General features: G+C 45.7%; 2 protein-coding genes across 9 annotated transcripts in view; one reads left to right on the top strand and one right to left on the bottom strand.

The window, feature by feature from the left end:
• Window positions 1-1,456, top strand: part of DMTF1 (cyclin D binding myb like transcription factor 1) — a 45,364-nt gene extending 43,908 nt beyond the window's left edge. For all 5 annotated transcript variants that reach the window (XM_086696789.1, XM_025929627.2, XM_086696787.1 and 2 more), the window contains one exon: window positions 83-1,456. In XM_086696789.1, the coding sequence (XP_086552915.1) occupies window positions 83-192 (110 nt within the window). In that variant the 3' untranslated portion in view covers window positions 193-1,456. The remainder of the gene's footprint in view (window positions 1-82) is intronic.
• On the bottom strand, window positions 1,275-23,453 carry TMEM243 (transmembrane protein 243). 4 transcript variants are annotated; one of them, XM_025929843.2, is made up of 5 exons: window positions 23,213-23,453; window positions 22,312-22,611; window positions 4,321-4,371; window positions 3,255-3,359; window positions 1,275-1,883 (listed from the first exon to the last, which is right to left on the bottom strand). In XM_025929843.2, the coding sequence occupies exons 2-5, from the start codon at window positions 22,387-22,389 to the stop codon at window positions 1,761-1,763; spliced, it is 357 nt and encodes a 118-aa protein (XP_025785628.1). In that variant the 5' UTR covers window positions 22,390-22,611; window positions 23,213-23,453; the 3' UTR covers window positions 1,275-1,760. The 4 variants fall into 4 exon arrangements, with proteins under 4 accessions (XP_025785628.1, XP_086552917.1, XP_086552918.1 ...); XM_086696791.1 differs by lacking the exon at window positions 23,213-23,453 and adding an exon at window positions 22,817-23,160; XM_086696792.1 differs by lacking the exon at window positions 23,213-23,453 and adding an exon at window positions 22,847-23,160.
• Window positions 23,454-24,068: the final 615 nt, after the last annotated feature.

The raw sequence follows: 24,068 nt of genomic DNA, 5'->3' as shown, positions 1-24,068 counted from the left end.
AACTTTGCACTTTGGTAGAGTACTTACTCTAACTTCTTGACCTGGTTTAGAGTACATACACTTAAAACTTAACTTCTTACAGATCCAATACTCCAACATCATCGAGAAGAATCAAATATCATTGGATCATCTTTGGGCAGTCCTGTTTCAGAAGACTCAAAGGATGTTGAAGATTTGGTCAACTGTCATTAGGTAATTCTTAAAAGACAGGTACCTCAGGCAAAGAAGCCACACTGTTAATTACATCTCCAAAGAAATAGGAGCAACTCCCAAGAGGCTGAATTTACCATTCCTATGGCTTTTAAATAGCTACAGTGCTGAAGCCACATACAGTGTTGCTGCTATGACTTTTTACCTCCTTTAAATGGATCATCTGAGGTCTAGTCTTATGACAGTGTGTAGGTGACTCGAGTATGGAGGACTTAACTGCATAGATCCCTGTGATTAGTGTTAATTGACAGCAGGGAATTTCATTCAGCTACTGAAAAAAAGTTTACAATCACCAAAGCTTAACTACTCTGTTTTAAAAGCAGTGATATTCATCTCTGAAGATCAGACATGGCTCTATCCATTCTCAAGCAGGCCTTTTCATATTTCAGAGAAGTCCTGTCAACATGGTGTGGAGCTTATCAGCGACCCTCAAAAATGTTAAGTATCCTTAGTCTGAAAGTTAACCAGCATACACACACACACACACAGAGACCTAAGAGACGATTGTGTGGCGGTTGTTTTTGGTTTACCCATTGCTGGCAGTGGGAGCTGATTTAGGCTGGGTACACAGAAAAGCATTAAAAGAATTAAAATTCACTACAGGTTTTTTACTACTTTTAAAGGGAATATGGAAGAGAGTAGCAACACAGCTCACCAGAAGCTAAGCAGACTTTTCACCCCTTCGGAACCCCCCGTTGTTGGTTTACAAAGTTAGCACTTTGAAGTAAAATTAAACTAAATGACAAAGGAAGGAAAGTTGCCTACCCCATACCAGGCGTGTTTCTTACACGTTTTGCTATACAGATGACCCAGGAAATAGTTGAGGAAGGTATTGCAGTCTGCCCTTCACTTTAGTGCATTAGCTGGTGGGGTGCCACTTAACTTCTCCCTCTCAGGCAGTTTAAAAACACAAAATTTGCTTCTGTTAGCAAAGGAAAGAAATCAAGAGTCATTCCTGTATTAGAGAAGGTTAAACCAAAATTAGCCTCTAGGATTTTAATGAACATGACCCCAATAGAAAAGCCACACACACACACACACACAAACAAACAAAAAAAAAAAACTTGTATAAATTATTTTATTTATTACTGTAATTAGATCTTCACAATCAAAGTTGTCTTTTCACCGTCTGTGTTTTGTTAATGTGAAATTTAATTGTAGTTATAAGCAAAAGTTGGTTGCCTAGGGAACAATAATTGTATATTCAGTTTAACAGAAATAAAAGAATATTTGTCTTAAAATGCAAGATTGTCACATAGCCTTTCGCCATGCACCTACATTATAAAAAATTTTAATTTCCAAAGTGAAAATTGCTTGTGCTGTTTGAGCTTTAAGGTTTGGAATGTTTCAGTGCAACATCAGCTCCTTAAAGAAAAAAGCAAAGCAATCTAGGATACGTCTCCCCTGCAAGAGGGAATTTTAGATTTACAATTAACATGAAAATCATGTATCAGACTTGCACAGGAGATTCTTCAGCACACCTGACCCAGCTCTTACAGTCCAAGTGTACAGCTTCGCAGAGACCTGATAAGTGTTTCTCCTCGGCAGCCTCACTTCCCCACGTCATGGAAGTACAGGTTTGCACATATACATAACATGATGAGCGAAAATAAGATGTAGTAAATTAGATTTCTAAATTTCGGTTCTAGGTCTCCTTGTCGATACCAGTAGATCTAAAAAGAAAAGAAGCATTAAATCAAAGTTTAATTAACAGTCACTGGTCCTGGCATTAAAAAATTTTAATTCAACTAATCTTTTTTTCCACTGTGACAGATTTCATCCATATAAACTTTTCTCCCTCAATGAGGCCCTCTTTACTTTTAGTCTACATTCCTAAAGCTAATGCAGCCAGAATGTAATTTTGTTTCCCTTTTTTCTAGTAGTACCGAGTGTCCACACCCAAGATTATGCTTATTCCTGCTTTCTCACCTTTGGTAATGTTCAAACCGATAGTCATCCAGTTATTGACCAGCTATCCAAGAATTTGTACCTTGTAGATGTGTTTTAATTCTATGTGAGTAAGTAAGAAGTACAGCTCTCTTTAGGTACTGGGAAGGAGGGTAACTTTTAAATTCACGGAGCAGAGTCAGATTGCCAATACAAAATAAGAGCTTTTATACCAAACTAGACCCTGTGTGTCATTCCGGGGCATTAGGCCGGGAGGGTGGGGAGCATAGCATCTCTGGTAGCTTTGTTCCAAAGGCTCTGGAAGGGCGTGGGCCAAGTCTCCCTCAGATCATACGAGTCGAGCAAACAAAGTCAATTAGATAAACACATCACTATGAAGATATAAGCCCCATGTGAATCAAAACTATTGTTTTTAAGGGTGTCATTTATAGTATTGGTTCTACCTCTTCTCAAAAGAAATGAAACAACAAGCCGACTAATGAATGACTAAGCCCCTGTCCAATTTGCAAGTGAGGACCTATCACCATCTTTGTTCCTTTATGTAAAAGACAAGCATCTTTATGGTAAAATTGTACATTCTTGTGATAAGGATACAACTGTAGCTTAAGATTTCCCAGGAGATTCTTGGGTTAATTACTTTCATTTGGGTAGATATGCACAGAGATTAAAATAGACTAATTTTGTAATTATCAGAAATAAATCCAGAGTGCTATGTATCTCTTCCCTTAAGAGCAGTACTGGCATTTGCCAAAGCCTGTTGGACCCTGTATGTTGTAGCCCTTGAAGGAAGATGAATTAAGTAAGTTAAACTTAAACCTTAAGTTTTGGCCACCCAAGTCTTAACTCTTTTTTTTTTCCCCCCTTCCTCCTGTTGGGGTTTTTTGTTTTTCACTTTCAAAGGAAAAGAGTTTTCCTTTAGATAGGAACTTAACTTTGAGATTTAAGGGAAAAGGAAACTGATTCCAAAGATAAATAAAATATCTAAAATTAGTAAATACTGAGAATTCTTAACATTCTTGGTGGGGCCAGGACTAGGGGGTAACTAGACACACCCCTTCTTATAGATCTAAGGCTGGGAATCTGTCCTAGGTAGGCACTGCAGCAGTCTGCCCTCAAGGGTTGTCAGTAGTACTCACAAGTATGCAGGCAGTAATACTACTCAAAGAGATGCAGACAGCAAAAAATATATTCAGCGGTTTTGGAGGTAGTTGAGGGAAAACAAAAGCACTGATCAGCGTTACCTGTATGAAGAGAAACTGTGTCAGGCCTTAGGAGTAATTCCAATAGTAGGCTAGACTGGAGTTTAAGCAATGTCCTATTATATAGTATCTACCACCAGGTATGTTAATAGTAAAGTATTTGTAAATCTGTTCCAGTGTCTTACTTCTCTTAGCACTTCCTCTTCCTCTTTCATCAAAGGAGACAAAACATCACAGCTCAGAAAACTAGCGAAGCTCCAAAAAACCCTCTTAACAAAAAGATGAGAAAGCATTTAAACCTCATTCCAGGATTAAGGATTACATTGGAAAAAGTTCAACCTTTGTTATGTTATTTTGAATACTTCAACAAAAATGAAAACCAAAACAGTTTTTGCTGAACATTCTGGAGAATACTCAGGTTTCTAATACACTGGAGTTCTATTTCTACCATAGATAAAACATGATACCCATTCTTTTTATTAAGAAGTCAATGAAACAAACTTCACTAAAATTCGTAGACTTAATAAAAATGTGGCATCTTTAGACCACAGAAAATATAGCTTGTCTTTATTTTACAGTGATAACACCAAGCTATACTACACAGGATGCCGAACTGTTACATGACCAAATAATCTTTTTAAACCAAAGGATAATGAATGTGCTTTAGTAATAAATTAAGGTAGTAGAAGGGGGCAGTTGTGGGTTATGTACAACGTTCCTAGACAAGGCAAACTCAAAAAATCGAGTTATTTGCTGTGTGCTATTTCATATACTCAACTGAAGGTTGAAATCAATTTAGCTCTTCCTGTTACCAACTGCAGTTTTATTCAAGCAGTAATGAAACTGAAAGCATTAATTTAACTATGACTTCAGTACTTCACATGGTCATGTACTGGCCCCTTTTAAGTTTTTTGTTTTTTGGGTTTGAGTGTTAACCACAATACTCAAGTTTTCAATAACTTTGGTTCAGAGCCTGCAGAAGACACAAAATCAAGGTACTTACTAGAATCAATAAGGATGTTAAGCTGCCAACAACTAAATTGATGATTCGATCCTGAAATAGAAAATAATTGTTTAGCCCTGTGATGGATCCACTTTCAGAAAGGTACAATGCTAGCCACTGGGGTGACTTAGAATTAAGACACCAAGGTCCTCCTGCCTCTCTCTGAGCTTGACACATACATACAACTGCCAGAAAGGCAAAGTGTACTGAGCCACCAGAGTGGAAAAGGTACTTTAGGAAGACAGGGACAACTAGTTGGAAAAAGTTTCTTGAGGCGCCTGGGAGGCTCAGTTGGGCATCCGACTTCCGCTCAGGTCATGATCTCACAGTTCATGAGGTCGAGACCTATATGAGGCTCTGTACTGACAGCGTGGAGCCAGGAGCCTACTCTGGATTCTGTGTGTCCCTCTCTCTCTGCTCCTCCCCGGCTCATATTCTGTCTCCCTCTGAAAGATAAGTAAATATTTAAAATAAAAAAAAAGAAAAGAAAGAAATGGTTCCTTGAAAGGACAGGCCATTTTTACACTACAGTCTTCTGAAAGCTGGGAAGGACTGAATGGGCAAGGGATGCTTATCAATACTCCAACGCACGCTGGGAACAGTCTGAACAGAAGCCAAGGGACGGGAGCCACTAGGATGGCCAGCCCAGAGCCGTGGTGAAGAGATCAGAACCAGACTGCAGGTGATGTTGAGTGCCGTGAGTTTGGACCTACTTGTGATACTGCTTACATGTCCTTCTCTAATGTCATTTACAAGGAGATGCTTCTGCTAGCAGAGGTCACACCATGCCAGGGCTGGAGGCAATCTCAGACCATCTAGTCCAGTGCTTTTCCAACTTAGTAGCAAAAACCTTCAATACGTAACACAAGTAGAATCATATGGCTGAATTTGCAGCCTGGGGTCCTACCCATTGAGCCTTCTCTTCATTCCTATGCCCACCCAAACAATTCCACAGGATGGTTTGAAATTTTTCTAGGGTACCTGGGTGGCTCAGTTGGTTGAGCATCTGACTTTGGCTCAGGTCATGATCTCATGAGCCCCATCAGGCTCTGTGCTAACAGCTCAGAGCCTGGAGCCTGCTTCGGATTCTGTGTGTGTGTCTCTGTCTCTCTCTCTGCCCCTCCCCCACTTGTGCTGTCTCTCTCAAAAATAAAAAACATTAAAAAAAAATTTTTTTTTTAATTTCTCATGTAATTCAATCCTCATTTTATAAGTTAATATAAATTTAGGTCCACTGAGTGTGGTTAAATTATTTGCATAAAGTCATACAGCAAGTAAAAAGCAACTTTTAACGTTTCCCAAATCAAGATCACTGGCTAAATAAAGTTTCAGCTGTAGGGACTAAAAAGTTCAAATATTTTATACATATATAAAACTAGTGTATATATAATAATATTAGTAGGGGCGCCTGGGTGGCGCAGTCGGTTAAGCGTCTGACTTCAGCCAGGTCATGATCTCGCGGTCCGTGAGTTCGAGCCCCGCGTCGGGCTCTGGGCTGATGGCTCGGAGCCTGGAGCCTGTTTCCGATTCTGTGTCTCCCTCTCTCTCTGCCCCTCGCCCGTTCATGCTCTGTCTCTCTCTGTCCCAAAAATAAATAAACGTTGAAAAAAAAATTTATAATAATATTAGTAATATATAATACATGTATAATATATGGATTTACAGAACAAAGTCCTAAGAGTTTAAGACCTGATTAAGAAACACTATTTTCAGGCAGCAAGAATAGCAAGTAGTCTTATTTCTGAGAAGTCAAAACTGAGCAATCAGTGGTGTTAATGAGTGTTCTGGTAACATCTGAGCAAGGACCAGCGGAATATGGACCACGAGCAGCCAGAAAACAAAAGCTCACAGATGGAAGGGCACAGGAACAAGCACAGAGAAGCAACTGAATTCAGAGCCATTTTCAAGTTGTCTGCATTTAAAGATAAGAATCCAAAGTTAAGAGGCAGGCAAAGCTGGGAGGGAAAAGTGAAGGAAAGCCAAGCATTAAACTGGGTGTGTTTGATCTAATCAAGGACAGACCACTCTGCAGACCAAGGCCACTGCAATTCACACACTGTGGAGGACAAAGGTAACAACTGACCACACCCTCACTTCTCATCCCATAGCTAGAGAAGCCTGCCCAGCAACAACCATCTGTGAGCGAAGAGACCCAGGGGAAAATTACGATCACTAATCACTTCTTTCCACATGCAAGACAAATGTGTGTGTGTGTGTGTGTGTGTGTGTGTGTGTGTGTGTGTGTGTGTGTGTCTTAACCTAAGATGTAGAGACCGTCTATTAATGGGAGCCCCATTGTCTTTACCTTGGGAAAAAGGTTCAACTTAATTCCTGTCTGTACTGAGAATATCTGCTCTGAGTTCCAAGGATTTGCAAAAGTTTACAAAGGTCTGCTCTGTGAGGTTTTACCTCACAACAACAGCTGTTTTACCAATAGAAGACAGGGAAGAGGTTCCGCTGAGGTAGCCAAGAAGCATCACTTATGTCCAAACAGCAAGATGTCAATTAGGATCCAGAGCAGGAGGAAAAATAATAGTAATAGTGAAGGGATGGTAACTATGCCAAGACCTTGTACCTATCTTCTACAAATCCTGGGGTGAAGTGGCATTAGGACTCTTACAGGTGACAAAATTGGCTCTGGGAAACAATTTGTCCAAGGTCTCAGATCAGTAAGTGAAGGAGACAGGATTCAACGCCAAGAGAGTGGATTCTGTTGACACTTCTCACTGGAAAAACACCTACAGTTGCTATAGCTGGTCTAGACAAACAGAACAAGACACTTAGCACAGAGATTACTTTTCAAGGCTTTAGTAGCTCTCCCAGGTCCCAGTCTCCAAAGAGAAAACACTGTAAGGAAATAATTATAAATAGCATTTCAAAGGGCAGTTTTCAAACTAATATGCACCAAATCAGAAAAAAGTACATGAAAAGAAATAATTTCTCAGAGAAACTCTCTTCCCCAGTTATATTATTATCCTATTTCCATCTATCAAAACTTCTCCCCTCCCAGATCTTTCTTCAGACCTTGTACTGCTGCTTATTTTCACTCCCCCAGAAAGCCCGACAGGATCAGAATCAGCCTTGATCCTACCTGCAGAGAGGATAGGATACAGAATTGGGACATCCTTGCCAAAGACTCAGCAACAAGTTCAGAGTCTTAGCTTATATGCATATTATGTATATATAAATATATATATGTACACATTAGCACAGAAAATAGAGTATAGTTTTGTGAGGAATTCTGCATGTATAACCTTGTAAGCGATTTATTCATTTAAACATCTCAATTATATCTCATTAAAATGAAAAAAATTCCTATATTCCAGATGCAAACACAGCAAATAAAATGGTCTTTACCTTCCAAAAGTTGATACCATCCAGAGCTCAAGAGGGCACTAAGGCGAAAGGGAGAGAACCTAAGAGAAAGTCAAATCTGAAAGAGGACTAGAAGATGAACAAAAAGCAAAGAAAAGGTGGCCCATGAAGAAGGAACTTAACCAAGACCCCAGAGAGAACAAAAGCATGGCAAATGGACATGGCCAATAGTTGAGCCAGCTTTGTCAGAGCTGAGAAAAGGGGCTGGAGTCAGCCTGGGCCCAAAGCAGTTAAGTCTTCATCTAACTTTGAAATGGAGAAGGAGAACACGAAGAACATACATCCCAATGGTTTGTACCTGGGATGGCAGAAGGTAACCCCGTAAAGTAAGGAACATACAATCTCCATTTACTAATGAGTAACTAGGTTCAATGGGATTCATCTGTCAAGGTCATAAGGCAGGTAATGACTGAGTCTATCCAATGCTCTTAGCAAAATGGAGGCCAAAGGTCTAAAAATCCTTAAGCTAATCTGTGTGGACCCTGAAATTTTAAGAGTTAAAGAGACGAAGGTTCTCATATCCATTCTGCCACTGGCTAACTCTGAGTCTACCACATCAGAGGATTGAGCTACATGGTGTCTGGTCCCTTCCTGCTTTAACAGTTTCTGGTTCTGAATCATCAGCTTCAGACTGCACTTGGGCCAGAGTAGAAGGCCTACTCCCCAGCAATCAAAAAGCAGAGGAGCCCCCAATCTTGCCTGGTCAGTCATTAGCCAGCATCCTGATACAAGACAGAGAACCCCAAACTCATGTCAAATGCTCAGGTGTTTAATGATGGCTCTGGGAGGAAACTGGCAGTAACTCCCCAAATAACCAAAAACTGGCATTTGCCCTCAGCAACCTGGAAACATCCTGGTTCTAGATTGTTTGGAATGCTAACATTTCCAGAGCCACTTATTTTTTGTCTACTTCCAAAATGGATTTCAGGACTTGGGCTACTGTAGTAAAATTCTAACCCATTTAAGTAACAATAAAAATATCAAGGCAGATTTTCTAAAGGGGTTTGGCAAGTGGAAAGATAGATGAGGAACATATATAAATTGAAGCGAAGAAAACGTTTCTGATTTAAGCTCAAATGTTAGCCCTAAGCACTCCTAACAACCAAGTGGGAAGTGCAATAGGGTTTAAAAGGGCTTGCTAATTATTAAGCACACTGGATCATTAGAAGAGACAAACTTCTGGATCTAAGAGTTCGTGGCATGGGCCTCTGCAAATACACGGATGCAGAAAACACAGCTACTTAACACATAACCGTCTCACGTTGACCCACAAGATAAACAAAGGGCGTGATGTTCTCAAAAGAGTGAGCTGTAGGGTGGGAGGTGGGATGGCTGACGTGCCACACTCCCTATCTGACCGCTCACCCTTCAGAGCTCAACTCGAACAGCAAGTCCACTGTCCTTCCTTTCTGGCCACCATCCTCGGGCACACCCCACCTCCCCCCTCACCGCCCTTCAGGAAGAGATGTGCTGGTCTTGGGGCTCCAAGATCACATTGCCCAGATTTATGCTTCCTGCATCGCAATACGCTCTCTGAGCCGTATTCTCCATCAGGACTGGCAGTTAGCTTAGGGCGAGGCACGCGGCCTGTCTTCCGTGCAGCCCGGCACACCTCGTGCGCTCTGAGGAGAGAATCGACAAGAGAAGCGGCAGAGGGCATTTTCCTTAGAGGGTCTCTCACCACCAGAGGCCACTTTCATCACTCATCGGGGGCCCGGCTCCTCAGAAATCTCAGCTCCCAGGCAGCAGAGCACGTGGCCTCACCGTTCCGGGATGGGCACGCCGCAGCACGGGGACGGGGACACCACTGCACCCAAGCGACGGCCTGGTTCCGCAGCCCACAACGTCAGGTTTTTGCCAGCCACAAAGGCCCGACACCCCACTGGTGCCTCCCAGGCTAGGTCCCATTAGTTCCATGGAATTATCTAGGTTTCCCTATGTGAGGACAAGCCCAGTTATGCATTTTCCACCAGGGCAAGACCAAGCCCCGGTTTCAGAGGCACGGCAGCAGCCCCTGCTGCGGAGTCCGTCCTTCGGCAGTGCTGGTGGTCACTCCCAGGGAGTAGGAGGAAGGAAAACAGGAGGGTCTCTGCAGAAAGGAAACCCCTGAAGGGACAAAGCCATGGAAACGTGCCCTTCCACTCCCTGGAAGGAGACAAGAGGGGCCAAGGGCGGGGGTAAGACTGTGAATTCCATTTTTGGTTGTCGCCTCTAACTTTGTGACTCGTTAATACCCTGCTCCTCAAACACCAGAGATCCCAGCACACCCACTCCCTCCCACTAAATGTTCTCCCATCAGTCCTCATACCCACACTTGCAAGTCCTGTGAGCCATCCCTGTGAGCCCCCAAAACCTGTTCCATGTGAGCAAACGGCTTCGTGGACCTGCAGACTTCTCCCACACCCTGAATTTCCCCTGCTGTCTCGGTCTCTGAACGCGGTCCCCGAGAGAGACTGTGTCACCCTCATACTCATCCCCAGTGCACTGGGCTGGGCTGTAGGGTGCAGGGTGTTCCCCGCTTCACGGGCCAGGTAGAGTTAGCAACTTCAGTTAATATCCTCTACGGGCTGAGTGTCTGTGTCCCCCAATTTCTCAGGCTGATACCCTTATGCCCAATGTGACCATATTAAGAGGTGGGGTCTTTGGAACATAATTAGACCACGAGGGTAGAGCCCTCTGGAATGGGATTAGTACCCTGATGGGGGGTTCCAGAGATCTCCCTCGCCCTTTCGGCCATGTGAGGTTGTAGCTGGTGTTTGCACCTCATCTCGGACTTCCGGCCTCGAAAACAAAGAGAAAAAAAAACGTTTGATGTTTATAAAATCCCCGAGTCTGTGGTATTTTGCTGTTGCAGCCCGAACGGACTAAAGCATCCTCTTTAAAATATATGTCCCTGGCAATAACCGGTCGACTTCTTCCCCTCGTCTCAGTTACTTCACTTATTTCAGCACCTGCTTCGGCCAAATCTATATTCCTGCAACACTCTGCCCTACGTACACCCACTGACTAGACCATTCCCCATCAGTTACACCAAAGCTCTAACTTGAGGGCCCCCCTATCAATTTCGGACCATGGAGTCAGCAGCTTCTAATGCATGGAAAACTCCCCAATGGATCTGTTCATCTGCTCTTCATGCTTTGAAAACCCAGTCCTGAGTCCCTCCAAACCCTCGACCGCTTCTATGCTCTGGCACGAAGCCTCGCTGTGAAGCCTTTCGACTGTCCTAACCCTACCTACCAGTTTCCCGTGCGTCTCCCAGGAGCCACGTATTCCTTGTTCACTGTCACGCTGTGGGCCACTCACTACACACGGCCACATGGCTGCAATCCAGCCCAATGCTACACTCTCCAAGCTGCGCACCCTGGCACCAGCCTGCATCACCCCACTGGCAGGAAAACCTTTCTGTAATTCAGACAAAACCAAGCTATGTGGCTTGGGAAGCTGCCACTGTCCAGAGTGGAAATAACCTTCTGACTGTATAAAGGTGCCAGGGAACTGGATAGTAGAACTGGTCATTTCCCTCTGCTGACCACAGTACCCAGCACATACTGGATGCCCAAATATTAGCTGAAATACACACTACCTGATTTTACTGCAAATTCGTGTTTTCAGCTGAGCCTTCACTGTATTGCCACTGCCTTGTGAGTGAACTGTCGCTGTCTCTCTCCAGAAAGCGGTTTGCAGATCCGTCTCAACTTAGCTTCCTGATCCCACTCTTGAAGCCTATACATCAGCAGACATCCTTTTAAAAATAAGATGCCGGGGCGCCTGGGTGGCTCAGTCGGTTAAGTGTCCGACTTCGGCTCAGGTCATGATCTCACAGTCCAGGAGTTCGAGCCCCACATCGGGCTCTGTGCTGACAGCTCAGAGCCTGGAGCCTGCTTCACATTCTGTGTCTCCCTCTCTCTGCCCCTTCCCTGCTCATCATGCTCTGTCTCTCTCTGTCTCAAAAATAAATAAACATTAAAAAAATTTTTTTAAATAAATAAGATGCCAACAACAGGAAGATAACTCCTCCTGTTTCCACCCCTTTCAGCCTGAAGAGGATCAAAAGGTGACCAGCTTCTCTGATCCTGCACCCGTTTCCTGGCTCAAGTAATTATCACCATTTCCGGCTTTATGTTCAATCTCTCCTTCATGGAGTCCATCTCCAGCCCAACAATCTCAATTCCCTCCAACATCGGAAGAGCCTTCCATCCATACTGCATCCCACTTTGATGTTGGTCATTCATTCTCCATTCATTTTACAGGCAAAGTGTTAGGAAATTAGGAAGAAAATCAAACAGGGTCAATGGAGAGTGACCAGGGTGGAGATGGGGGGCTATTTTTAAAAAAAGGTCAAAGAATCCTGAGGATGTGACACCGAGCAGGGGCCTTTATAAGGGAAAGGAATGACACAGGCAAGGATCTGGCAGAAGGGTATTGCAAACAAGCCACTGCAGCATGTGCAAAGGCCCTGAAGCAGGAGTAAGCTTGGGTACTAGATGAATAAAAGGGGGGGGGGGGAGGTGCAGAATGACTGAAGCTTATAATAAGGAAGAGAGAGAGAAGAAAAATGATTTGTTTAATGCCTTTCTATCTTCCGTGTGGTACACACATGCTCTGTGAAAAAAGATAACTACCCAACATATATTACACCTCCACAGACATAGTATGCGCTCAGTTAATAACTGAATACAAGCATACATACATTCATACTCAACAACCTATAGCCTCCAGAAGAAAATCATTCTTCCTAGTACAGCATTCAAGGCTCTCTGCCCAGCCCAGCATTTCCTCTGTCACAGTGGTGCTCAGAGTTCCTTCACCATTTCCTGTACTTTCCTGCTCCTACCCCTTTGACACAGCTGGACCTCCTGCTTGGGATTCCCAGTCACCTCCTCCCGTCAAAAATCCTACATTTGCTTCAAGGCCTAAGACTCAAAAGCCCTCCGATCTGGTGCCCCAACTATAATTTTCCCTAGCCCCTAGAACAAGCTTCCAGCACTTTGCTCATTCTTTCAATAAAGGCCTCAACCCCATTTTAAATTCAAAACTTATCCTCCATAACCCACAAGAGCTTCACGTCATTAAAGACAGTGATGATCTTCTTTTATGAGGGAAAGAGCAAACAATCCATTCAGCACGTATGAAATGTCCAAAGGACACCACTTCCTACCATTGTTAACCAGACTGAGTGATTCAGACCCTTGAGCCACATCCTACAATTCTGTTTCAAAAGTCTTTGCATTTCTCGAACGTAAGGGTTCCAATACCATAAATAAGTGGCCAATTCTCGGAAATGATTTTCCTTTTATTTCTTCCAAATCACAGTGCAAAACTTCTTGTCAGGAAAGTTCTGGGAATGGCCCAGTCAGAGGTCTTAAGAGGCAGCCCTATAGGAATAAACATACCGAGAGGACGTAAAACGTGGAAGGTTGGGGCCCAGATGAAGCAGGAAATCTCACACCTTCCAGTGGGTTCATTTGGTTCCCCCAGAGCTACATACTCTTAAGTAGGAACACCCCTCACACTGTCATCTGGAGCAAACCTGGGGACAGCATCCAAAGGGTGGAAAGCGAGGGGACACCTTATCTCACTGGCAAAATCTAGGTGATAGTGCACTTGATCATAGGTGCTACTGCTCAGACTTCCTGAAGACACATGGGACTTTGAACGATGCCAGGAGCAGAGGCAGCGTAAGACAGTATTTATGAGAATGCAGACACGCCCATGCTTTTATCACCTTCACACCCCCAACTCTCACAAATGCACCACGACCACCACCACTGCGTGTACATCTGAACACCAACAGCCCCCTCATCTCCTTTTGGACAAAGTACCATGCATAAACATCTTTAAGTGTTTCCCTTATTTCACAGATCGGTATTTTGAAGTACTTTGCATTTGTGAATACTTTTGTATATCCATCCCACCAGATTCTTTCTCATAGACATGTGCACTTGAAATGTATTAATTTTATTAAAGCACCACTTAGGGACATTCGGCAGCAGTAAAAATAGAGAACGAACCTACTCCACAAGTTTAAGGGGCAAAATAATCCCTAGAGTTGGTACCCACAGGAAATGCCTTATTTTATGTGCCATGACCTTCAGCACAGGAGGCAGAGTACAACACTATGAGGTGAGGTGCCTGATGGACCAGGCAGATTTCTTCTCCTGCCATATGCCAGCCTATGTCCTTAGAGGAGTCACTCAACTTTTAAGCCTAAATTGCCATATCTGTACAGTGGTCAAACATGTACAGTTGCTCTAAGGATTTAGAGATAATATATGTCAAGCCCCTAGAACAGAGTAACATTTACGAGAGCCAGTCACAGCTGCTAATATGGCATTGGTATTATTTCTACATCTAATGAGGTGTCTTACCAATGACATGTTGGGTCCTCAGAGATGAGCGGGAATGGAGACGGTCCAGACCCTGGCCCCAATTTCTAAGTCAGCCCCAATTTCAAATGCATTCCATCATTCCCACAGGGACACTCAAATTTGTCAACCCACTTGATCCTAAAGCAGCTCAAAAAATATTAGAGGGGCGCCTGCGTGGCTCAGTTGGTTAAGTCTCTGACTCTTGATTTCAGCTCAAGCCGTGATCTCACGGTTCATAAGATGGAGCCCCCTGCACTGGGTTCTGCACTGACGGTGCAGAGCCTGCTTGAGATTCTCTCTCCCCATTTGTCCCTCTCTCTCATGCACACACTCTCTCAAAATAAACTTTAAAACGCTGCATGTGTGTGTATGATCATACATATACATGGCCCATAGACTCACCGTACGAAAAAAAGGACTCATTTCAGTAGACCCAGCCCACCACCACACACCTGCAAAACTCACACCTATCGAGAGGACAACTCAGCAGACCAGACAGCCCTCTTAAAGGCCAACCTCGGTTTACAGTTTTTACGCAATACTGTATGAAGTTTCCTACCTGCCCCTTTGCTGAAGCTCAGCAAGGAGAGGATCACATGAGGACTCTAACTGCATGAGAGCCTGAAGCACCATTTCCTGTTGTGGTATCCAGTGTTCCAGGTTTCTGAACACCAGCCCCCTCTTCTACTGTCACCCAGTATGTCCCAAGAATGTAGGTTACCCTTCTGATGTTGCTCCATTTTCACTTAAGGCTTAGCATACGTAACTCCAAGAATCGGGTAAGGCATTACACCCAGTGCCAGAGAGGCTGGAGAAATGAGGCAGCTGGCTTTTCTCAAGGAGGTTACACTCAGGTCAGGAAGGCACAATCTCAACAAATCCCAGACAACACAAGGAGTTAAGTTCCAGGGGGCACCTCTGGCCACCAGGCTCCTTTAAGGGCAGCATGGGTGCAGGCTGGGTTTTAAGAAAGGCTCTAAGGTGGAGACGGAAACGGAACAGGATTCAGATATTTGGAGAAGAGAGGGTGCTGAACCTCAGGAACAGGTTTCTTTACTCACTTAAACCTTTAAGAGGCTCTCCCTCGTAGTAACTTCAGGGGCTGCATACAGACACGTTCCTTCGCCACCTTGCAACACAATTATTAACTCTGTCCTTTCATTCTTTTTCCTGAAGCTAATTACAGAGACCAGGAGTGGGATGCCAGTTGAAATGTCTGTCTTGCAGAACCGGTAACAGACACCAGGTTAACATGTAACATACCAGGACCCTCTGGCTGGCACCAAGACTCTGAGGACAGCACATGATAACCTCAAGAAGTTTCGAGGCCCCCTTGAGAAGTTTCAAGGCCCATCCACATCCTGCCATGACTGCCACATATTCTGCTAATCATGTTCCTAGGCTCAATAGGGCAACTCAGATTTGGCGATGCTCCCCTGTCTTCTTATTGGGCTGCCCTCCTCTTACTACAACTTTCTCTGCTTCACACCCAGTGACTCAGAGACAGGCTTACTGCACATCACCAATCCGATTTCAGGGTTCGGCAACAATGCTACGGAAAGGTAAACAGCATTTGCCCATAGCGGGAGACAGCTAAAAGCAAAGAGGTGGGTGGAGAGGCGCCAGCCTGCCCTGAGTGTCCACACAGCTTGGGTAAGACCCAGACATTTCAGCCCTCTCTATGCACCAGCATCCTCTGAGAGCCTTCCCAAGTTACCTCTGCCAGAGTCCAACCCCCAGAGATCCCCAGTCCTCTGGTCTGAGGATGAGAAAGAGCAAATTTATTATGGTAGGGAAGAAACAAACGATGGCCTGAATCATCCTGAACTGTCTCCAGCACAAGAAACCGCAACTCAAAGTGGTTTGTCAGGCTATCTGAGAGGCAAGGGGACGGTTGATCTGGTCCCTTGGGCTATGACCTCTCCCATGAGGGAGACAGGAGTTGTGCTCTGAGGTTTGCCCAGAAGCCGTGTCAAGAGGAAAGAAGCTAGAAGCCTGCACCCCTCAGAGGAAAGACTTCAGGGGTCTAGGCAGGGGGAAGGGCAGCAGCCAGACATAACCATCTTAATCGCAGCTTTGTCCTTAATTAAGCAGCAACCTTTAAACCCACCCTCCCACAAAAAAAGGACACGAAGGAGCACTCTCATTTTACACTATCATTTGCAGAAGCCACATGCCCCAAGTCTGAATTGCTTTAACTGGAGTACCGGACATAAAAAGACCTTCCCCCCGCCCCCAACAATTTTATATGTTTTGTTTACAGGAAAAGAACAGAGGATGCTTTTTGTACACGGAACTCTTGCCTTTGGAACCAAAGATCTGAGCCTCAGGGCCCAGTAACTTGTCCTCTACACAGAGCACTCCACCCCCACCCCAATCATCAGAGTTCAACGTATGCACCTTGGCCAAAGTCACTCATTTTCTTCTATAACATCCAACCACCATCACCACCCCCTTAGAAAATGAATCACTTATTTTGGGGATCAGTGACAAATCAACAGAATAGGCTGGTCTAGAAGGCAGTTTATACTATATTCTACCAGTATATTCCCACTTGCTCCAGCAAGGAGGTGCTGGTTTGCGTTCTCCCCAGAGACAGCCATCCTCTCCCTCCCGGCCTGGGTTCACCCCATCTGCACTGGAACACACGGACTTCAGATGATTGGGAAGGTAGCCAGCAAACCGAACGAAGACCGACTCACAAGCTTGAGATTAACAGCGCCCCTCCATTACACAGAAAGACACCCAACTATGTGTTGTCCTAAGGCATACTTTTAAAGGCAGTCCTGGAGGGGCTCCTGGGTGGCTCAGTCTGTTAAGCATCGGACTCTTGACTTCAGCTCAGGTCATGATGTCAGGGTTCATGAGATCAAGCCCCGTAAATCAGTGCTGACAGCATGACAGCCTGGAGCCTGCCTGGGGTTCTCTCTCTACCCCCACCCTGCTCGTGTGTGTGCTCTCCAAATAAATTAACTTAAAAAACAATAAAAAATAACAACAATAATAACAAAGACTGCCCTGCACAAGAGAGGGGGAATTTCTCCAGGTTTTAGTTCAGGAGGGAGGGAGGGAAGGAAGGAAGGAGCAAAGGATGAGGCTTTGTACGGTAGTATTTCCCAAAGGGTGTCCTGTAGAAACTGGTCTCATGAACACTCCCATGGGGGAGGTAAGAACTCCATACATAACACCTCGTGCCAGTCCTAAAAGGCTACGTCACCAACAGTCCAGAAGTACTACTTATCACTCTCTCCAATCAGAGTCCCTGAGAAAATTGCCATATTCAAGGTTCTGAGAAGTCCCACAGAAAAGAAAAATATTTTGTGATAATGATTATGGAACCACCGTAACTAAGAACTCACCTGCTTCAGAACCGTGCTGTCCAATAATGTAGCACTGGCTGTTTGTGGTTACTGAGCACCCGGAATGTGTCCAGCACAAACCGACATGGGCTCAAAGTGAAAAATACACGCTGGATTTCGAAGGCTTAGTCCAGAAATGTAAACATATGTCTGCTTTTTATATTGATTGTACATTCAAATGTACTTAAGTTTATTTATTTGAGAGAGACAAAGAGAGTGAGCAGGGGAGGGGCAGAGATCCCAAGCAGGCTCTGCACTGTCAGCAAGGACCCTGACATGGAGATTGAACTCATAAACCATGAGGTCATGAGCTGAGCTGAAACCAAGAGTCGGAAGTTTAACCAACTGTGCCACCCAGATGCCCCTCAAATGTACTTTTTTTTTTTAACCTTTTTTATGTTTATTTAGAGAGAGAGAGAGAGAGAGCATGTGCGCGTGAGCAAGTGGGGGAGGGGCAGAGAGAGAGAGAGAGAGGGAGACACAGAATCGGAAGCAGGCTCCAGGCTCTGAGCTGTCATCACAGAGCCCAACGCAGGGCTTGAACTCATGAACCGTGAGATCATGACCGGAGCTGAAGTCGGATGCTCAACCGACTCAGTCACCAAGGCTCCCCTCAAGTGTATTTTTGATAGGAAATTAAATAAGACGTATTAAAATTTTACCTGTTTATACTTTAGCATGGTTACTACGACATTTAAAATCACATAGGCAGCTCACACTTTATTTCTACTGGCTAGTGCTCCTTTAGAAAATGCTAAGCTAGAGCATAGGCTTGGAAATCCCAGATATATCCATCCAGGTAACTGTGCCAACAGCTGTTTTTCACTCTAGAGAATATACATAACTATATCCCAGAACTTGGGAATGGATAAAAATAGATGAAAACAACATTCTGACCAGGATGCTAAAGCTACCCCACCTAGCAATATGTAATTCCAAAGGAATGACAGTTTTCCAAAAAGATAAACATTGTTCCTTTCTTTCTTTGTCTATTATCCCTTCAATATTTAGGTAATGACAGAACTGCTTCGCTCCGCCTTTCCCTCTATGGCTCTATGTGAGAGGGTATTCCTAAGCATCATGCAGAATTCTGAGTACGGGATCCCTGTACACGATGCACATACTTCATTTACCAAACTCTAAGTTTGAGTAAGTTTGGACTTTGGTAAATGATGTATGTGCATCCCGTACAGGTGAAAACAAAAGTTCCTTCAGAGACTGCCCAAGAGAGCTGCTCGAGTCCCACTGGGTTACATATCAGTTGTTCTACAGTAGATTCTAGTATCTTTCACTTACTCTGTGACTCACCTGTTTCCTGTGAATGGAAAACTGGTATGTGAATGTCTATAGTGCTTTTCAAAGAATGTAGCACAGGGGCTCCTGGGAGGCTCAGTCAGATCAGCGTCTGACTCTTGATACGGGCTCAGGTCATAATCTCATGGTTCGGGAGTTTGAGCCCCGCATCGGGCTCTGCACTGACAGCGTGGAGCCTGCTTGGGATTCTCTCTCTCCCTCTCTGCCCCTCCCCTACTTGTATGCGTGTGCTGTCAAAATAAACATTAAAAAAGAATTTTTAATAAAAAACAATGTAGCACAGACTGCATAATTTACCATTTACTATCCTATTCAACTCATGAAAGCAAGTTGTTAAAACATTGCCAGGCAAGCACTAGTAGTGTGACGGAACAAGCAGCCTGCTGTGTGTTTGGTTTCCTTAATTCCAAAAGTAACAATGCCCACCTCACAAAGGAATTGGGTGACCAAGCAAAGGAAAGTGGAACACCTAGCAGGGTGCCTGTGGCATTGAGGACACACGACTTCCCTTAAGACGTTGCTCTGCTCTGTGGGCTTTCAGTCACCTTTGCCTTAAAGCTAGAGACTGGACCTAAAGCTCTCTGGTCCTTTCTCGATTTAAAATTGAGAGGCTATTATGTGGTCAGTTGCTGTAGAGCAAACATGGTTACTGGAAGCTCAGAGGCTCTATCAGATTATGACAGGACGTAGGCTTTCCCCTTTCTGGATTTTCTCCTCAGGAGTTGTAATGTATTAAGTCTCACTGTTAAGTGACTTTTGTGTCCAGTTTCCTAGCATCTGAAAGTGAGCAAGCAGGGAAAACCTACACGTAGGGGCCAATGAAGGTTTTTCTCTGGGTCTGCAGGAACAGAGCCTGCTCTGGCACTGACTGTCCTCCATGGGAATGGCTCCACTGCAACATGTCCTACCCAGTTCCTGTGCCTTGCCCACTTCAGATCCTCCAATAAAATCATTTGCTGTCCTTAAAGACACAAATCTCCGTCTCTTCACACCTGACATCTCAACTTGTAAGACATACGATGCACAGATATACTCTTACCCTCAACCACACCCAGGCACCAGCAGAGCTCAGCTGTCGACCAAGCAAAGTTTGACGTAAGCTTCAGATGGCAAAGCAATTTCCCTGAGTGTGTGTACTGCACCTCAATAGCTAATGCTTTCAATAGCCGCTTTGGGGGCACCTGGGTGGCTCAGTCGGTTAAGCATCCAACTTGAGCTCAGGTCATGATCTCATGGTCCCGGAGTTTGAGCCCTGCATTCGGGCTCTGTGCTGACAGCTCAGAGCCTGGAGCCTGCTTCCGATTCTGTGTCTTCCTCTCTCTGCCCCTCCCCTGCTCACACGCGCATTCTCTCTCAAAAATACACATTAAAATAAATAAAAATAGATGCCACTTTGGCTTCTAACTGTAAGTTAAGACCCTGGATATGGTTTAATTGTTATCCTTAAAAGAAATAACACTTTTGTGCTGACTGGAAAAAAAAAAGTCACGAGGTTTTCTCCCATCCTCAGACCACTGGTCTGTTTCTCAGTTCTGTGTAACTTCTCTATGTCCAATTACTCTGTCAGCCTCATGGAGGGGGCTAAAGGGAGCAATTCTGTTATCTGGAATTATATCTTATCTAAAAACACTTTTTTTAATGTTTATCTATTTTTGAGAGAGAGAAAATCTGAAACAGGCTGCAGGCGCTGAGCTGTCAGCACAGAGCCTGATGCAGGGCTCGAACTCTCAACGGGGAGATCGTGACCTGAGCAGAAGTCAGACGCTTAACCGACTGAGCCACCCAGGTGCCCCAATTATCTTATTCTTAACGTTGTCTCGGAGTAGCCAAATCTTCTGTTATAAATGCCCAAAGCTGCCTAAATAATGCCAGGCCCATATACTCTTGGACTAAATAATTATGAAGCCAACAGATAAACATTTTGAAAGGTTCTTGGATGGTTTCAACTTGATCACAGGCAATAGGAAACTTACAGTCATTAACTATCTAGGCCCAAGCAAGTCAGAAAACATCAGTATTTCTCAGTGCCTCTATAAATCAAGTCCATTACCAAATCATCCACCTCAGTATTCAGGGGCTGTGGGGCTTAAAAAGGGGGTCAGAAGTCTACATCACCCAGAACCCCAATCTGTGCACCAAGGCACATGAGGCTGACAGTGAACCTCTTAGCTCTTGGAACAGCTGGACAGTCAGGTGCCCTGGGTCCAACAAGCAGCAAGCTGCTGCCTCCACTCTCCAGGACTCAAATCCTCTTCTTGTTAAACCCCAATTTAGGGACATTTATATCTGAAAGCCCAAGGCTATCAGAAAATCTGAATGGAGAAGCCATCCAAGATCTTGCCAAAGCTTCCCAAACAAAAGTGACCAGTTTCTCCTGTGTACCCCAACATACCCCCTCTATGCCCCGCCATAGCACAGATCCAACGCATCACATTAGTTTACATATTTCCCTCACCTGTGTTCCTTGGATCCCCAGGGCCTGTCACATAACGCTCAATAACTGTAGCAGAAACAGGTACGTCTAATAAACTACAACCATGCTTCTCAAACCACAAGCAATGTGGGCAGGGATTATGCAAAGCCCCCAAATAAACAAGGTGCATCTTCCTAGAGATCAAGCTTAAAGCATTTTGTTGTTAAGATACTTTAAGAAAACAAGGACATCCACAAAGAATTTAAAAAATAAAGTAGTTGTCCTGTGGCAGGCTGGCAGCCCAAATTCAGGACTATGCCCCACACTCCCGGGTGTACAAGTTTCCAATCCTTGGTGTTAGAGGTCCCCCGCCAAAGCTAAGAAACCCAAGAAGCTCTGGACTCCACATGTGCCCTCCTTTCTGAGAGGCCTGAAAGTCCTTTTCAGGGGTGAAAGGTTACTAAGATCACTTTCTAGCTGGAAAAAAAAAACAAAAACAAAAAAACCACAGGCTAATCTTGCCAAAACAACTCAAAGTTACGGCTGGAGACAGGAAAAGAGCTCTGTCTTCAATTACTGGCCCTGAGCATCACATGATAAAGCTTGTAAGAAGGCATTATCCTTGTCAGAAGGCTAAAACAAGATACTATAGCTTGTTTAAGTCCAGAGACTCTTTGATCCCTTCCAGGAATGGAATGCCATCAAAGAAAATCTCATTCCAAGCCTCTTTTTCTTTGCTTGGCTGCCTCAGTATAAACCCTTAATGGCTCTAGATAAATACTAATCAGAAGCACCTCTGCAGGGTTCTTTTTTACGAAAGCTTTGGTCTCACACCTGAAGCCTCTCAAAGATTAGCACTCCATCCCCCACGGAGAGAGGCTTCTGCACTCCCCTGAAGGACCCCTATCAGCCCAGAACTTCCTGAACTTTTCTCCACCCCGCCCCCCCCCCCCCCCCAAACCCTGCTTTCAGAGCTCCGGGCCAACCCTACCCCCAACAAGGAGCCAAGTGGCAGGACAAACATCTTTAGAGGGAAGCAGGATAGAAGAAACAGCTCTTTCTACCCACAAGTGCTTCCCGGGGCCGCAACCAGGACTCTGGGCGGGAGCGCAGACACACAGACACACAAACCCATTACCCTGGAATCCGGGTCCGCACTCACCTTGGCCGACGTCTCTCCGAACAGAGGTCTGTTGTCCAGGCCACTAGTGCCGTACGTCCTGGTAGTAAAGTCCTCCATTTTAGGGTTTCTTCGCTCTCCCCGGGCCACTCAAAACTGAGCCAGCATTACCTCCCGAAGTGGCAGGTCCACGACTCCCCACGTCGCCTATTCACCGAGCGCCCATGGCCGAAAGCCCCGGAGGGTTGGGGACGTCCCGCGGCGGCAGCGGGTGGGCGCTCAGGCCCGGGGGACGAGGCCGCTCCGCCCTAGGCCCGCTCCCCTCCTCATAGCGAGCGGCCGCTGCAGGAAGTGAAAGGAAACAAACAGCGCGTGGCCGAGTCTCCTCGGGACGCCCCGCCCGGGCAGCTCCCACTTCCCCAAATCTCGGCGCTCAACCCCGCCGGACGCTGCGGCTTGCAAAGCAAATCGGCGGTCCCGCGCTCCCGGGGCTACCCACGATCCCCACCCCTCACCACCCCATTACTTTACGCGATAGTTTCCCAACCTTTCTAAGTATTCTGGTGAGCACCAATACCTCCACGCTCGAGGAGGCGGTGGTCCTGAGAATTCATTACAAGCCCTTCTCCAAACCCCCAGCACCTCTCCACCCCTCCAATTCTCGAGCGGCGGAAGAAGTGAAGTTGCCCGAGCCGAGCGCCCCTCGGACCTCTCCCGCAGCGGTGCAGCTTCAGGTCGCGACCGCAGCCGCGCCGGGCAACTCGGTTCCCCTCTCAAGTGTTGCAACTACCAGCACAGCGTCGCGCTTTCAGCAGCTCCGGTTCCTCTCTCAGCAGGAGAGTCGGCCCGGACCGCGCCAGCGGAAGAGAAAATCCCGCCTCGGCCCTGCACAGATTGGCCACCCTCCCGGGAAACGCGCCCGCCCCGCGCCCGCAGGCCAAACCTCTGCGTCCCCTGCCGCCCTCGCGCTGGGGAGTCCTGGCCTCGCCGGGGTCTGCTGGTCTCAGGTTCACACCCCCGCCGGGTTTCGGGGCCGAGGCTCTGCAGCGCCGGCGAATTGCGCGTTGAAGAAAGAAGCCCTCCGGGCTGGCGAAGAGGGAGCTCGCGGGCCGAGCACTGCGCTGCAGATACCTCTTCTCAGCTTCCCCGGCCGGGACCCGCGGCCTCTGTCGCAAACCGACTCGGCCCGCCCAGGCTACGTCACGGCCGAGGCCACCAATCCCACGGGCGGTGGCGCCGCATTGGCTGCGGAGCTTTATTTCTAGAGGTGCCAGTTTATTCCCGGAGGTGCGGCCAGTCTCCCTGGTTGCGTGTTTCTTAGCCCGTTAGTAATTAGCGTCTGCGCGATCCACGTGGGCAAAAAACATTTCTGAAAGTAGCTTTGCATTTGGCTGAAAAGATCTTAAAAACAACCAGCCTAGTCTTTGCACGACTAGGACGCAACGGGGGTCACTGATAAATTTGGTTTAGGGTTGTTTGTGTATTTCTCTTTTTTGTTCTGTGATAGGGATCCTGTGGCGTTTAAAGAACAGTTGGGACGTGATACTTGTAAGGAAGATACTTCCTTGACTTGCCCACTCATCCTGCTAGTGATTGTGCTGACTAAGCGTGTTAGCAGCCACGGAAAACGCTTCATGTGTCAACCTTTTTCCCGGGTGTTACAGCATAGTTAACTGGATGTGGACGACATAGTGTCACTGCATTTGGAGTCATATGCAGTACAAGTGTTGGGAAACAAACGCAACCACGCTAGCTTCGCTGAACACTGCAGCTCCTAGATTAGAGAGAGCTCTGACAAT

The sequence above is a fragment of the Puma concolor genome, chromosome A2, assembly GCF_028749965.1.
Source record: "Puma concolor isolate L17-30 chromosome A2, mPumCon1.1.hap2, whole genome shotgun sequence".
NCBI lineage: Eukaryota > Metazoa > Chordata > Mammalia > Carnivora > Felidae > Puma > Puma concolor.
This window is presented reverse-complemented; position numbering and strand designations above follow the sequence as displayed.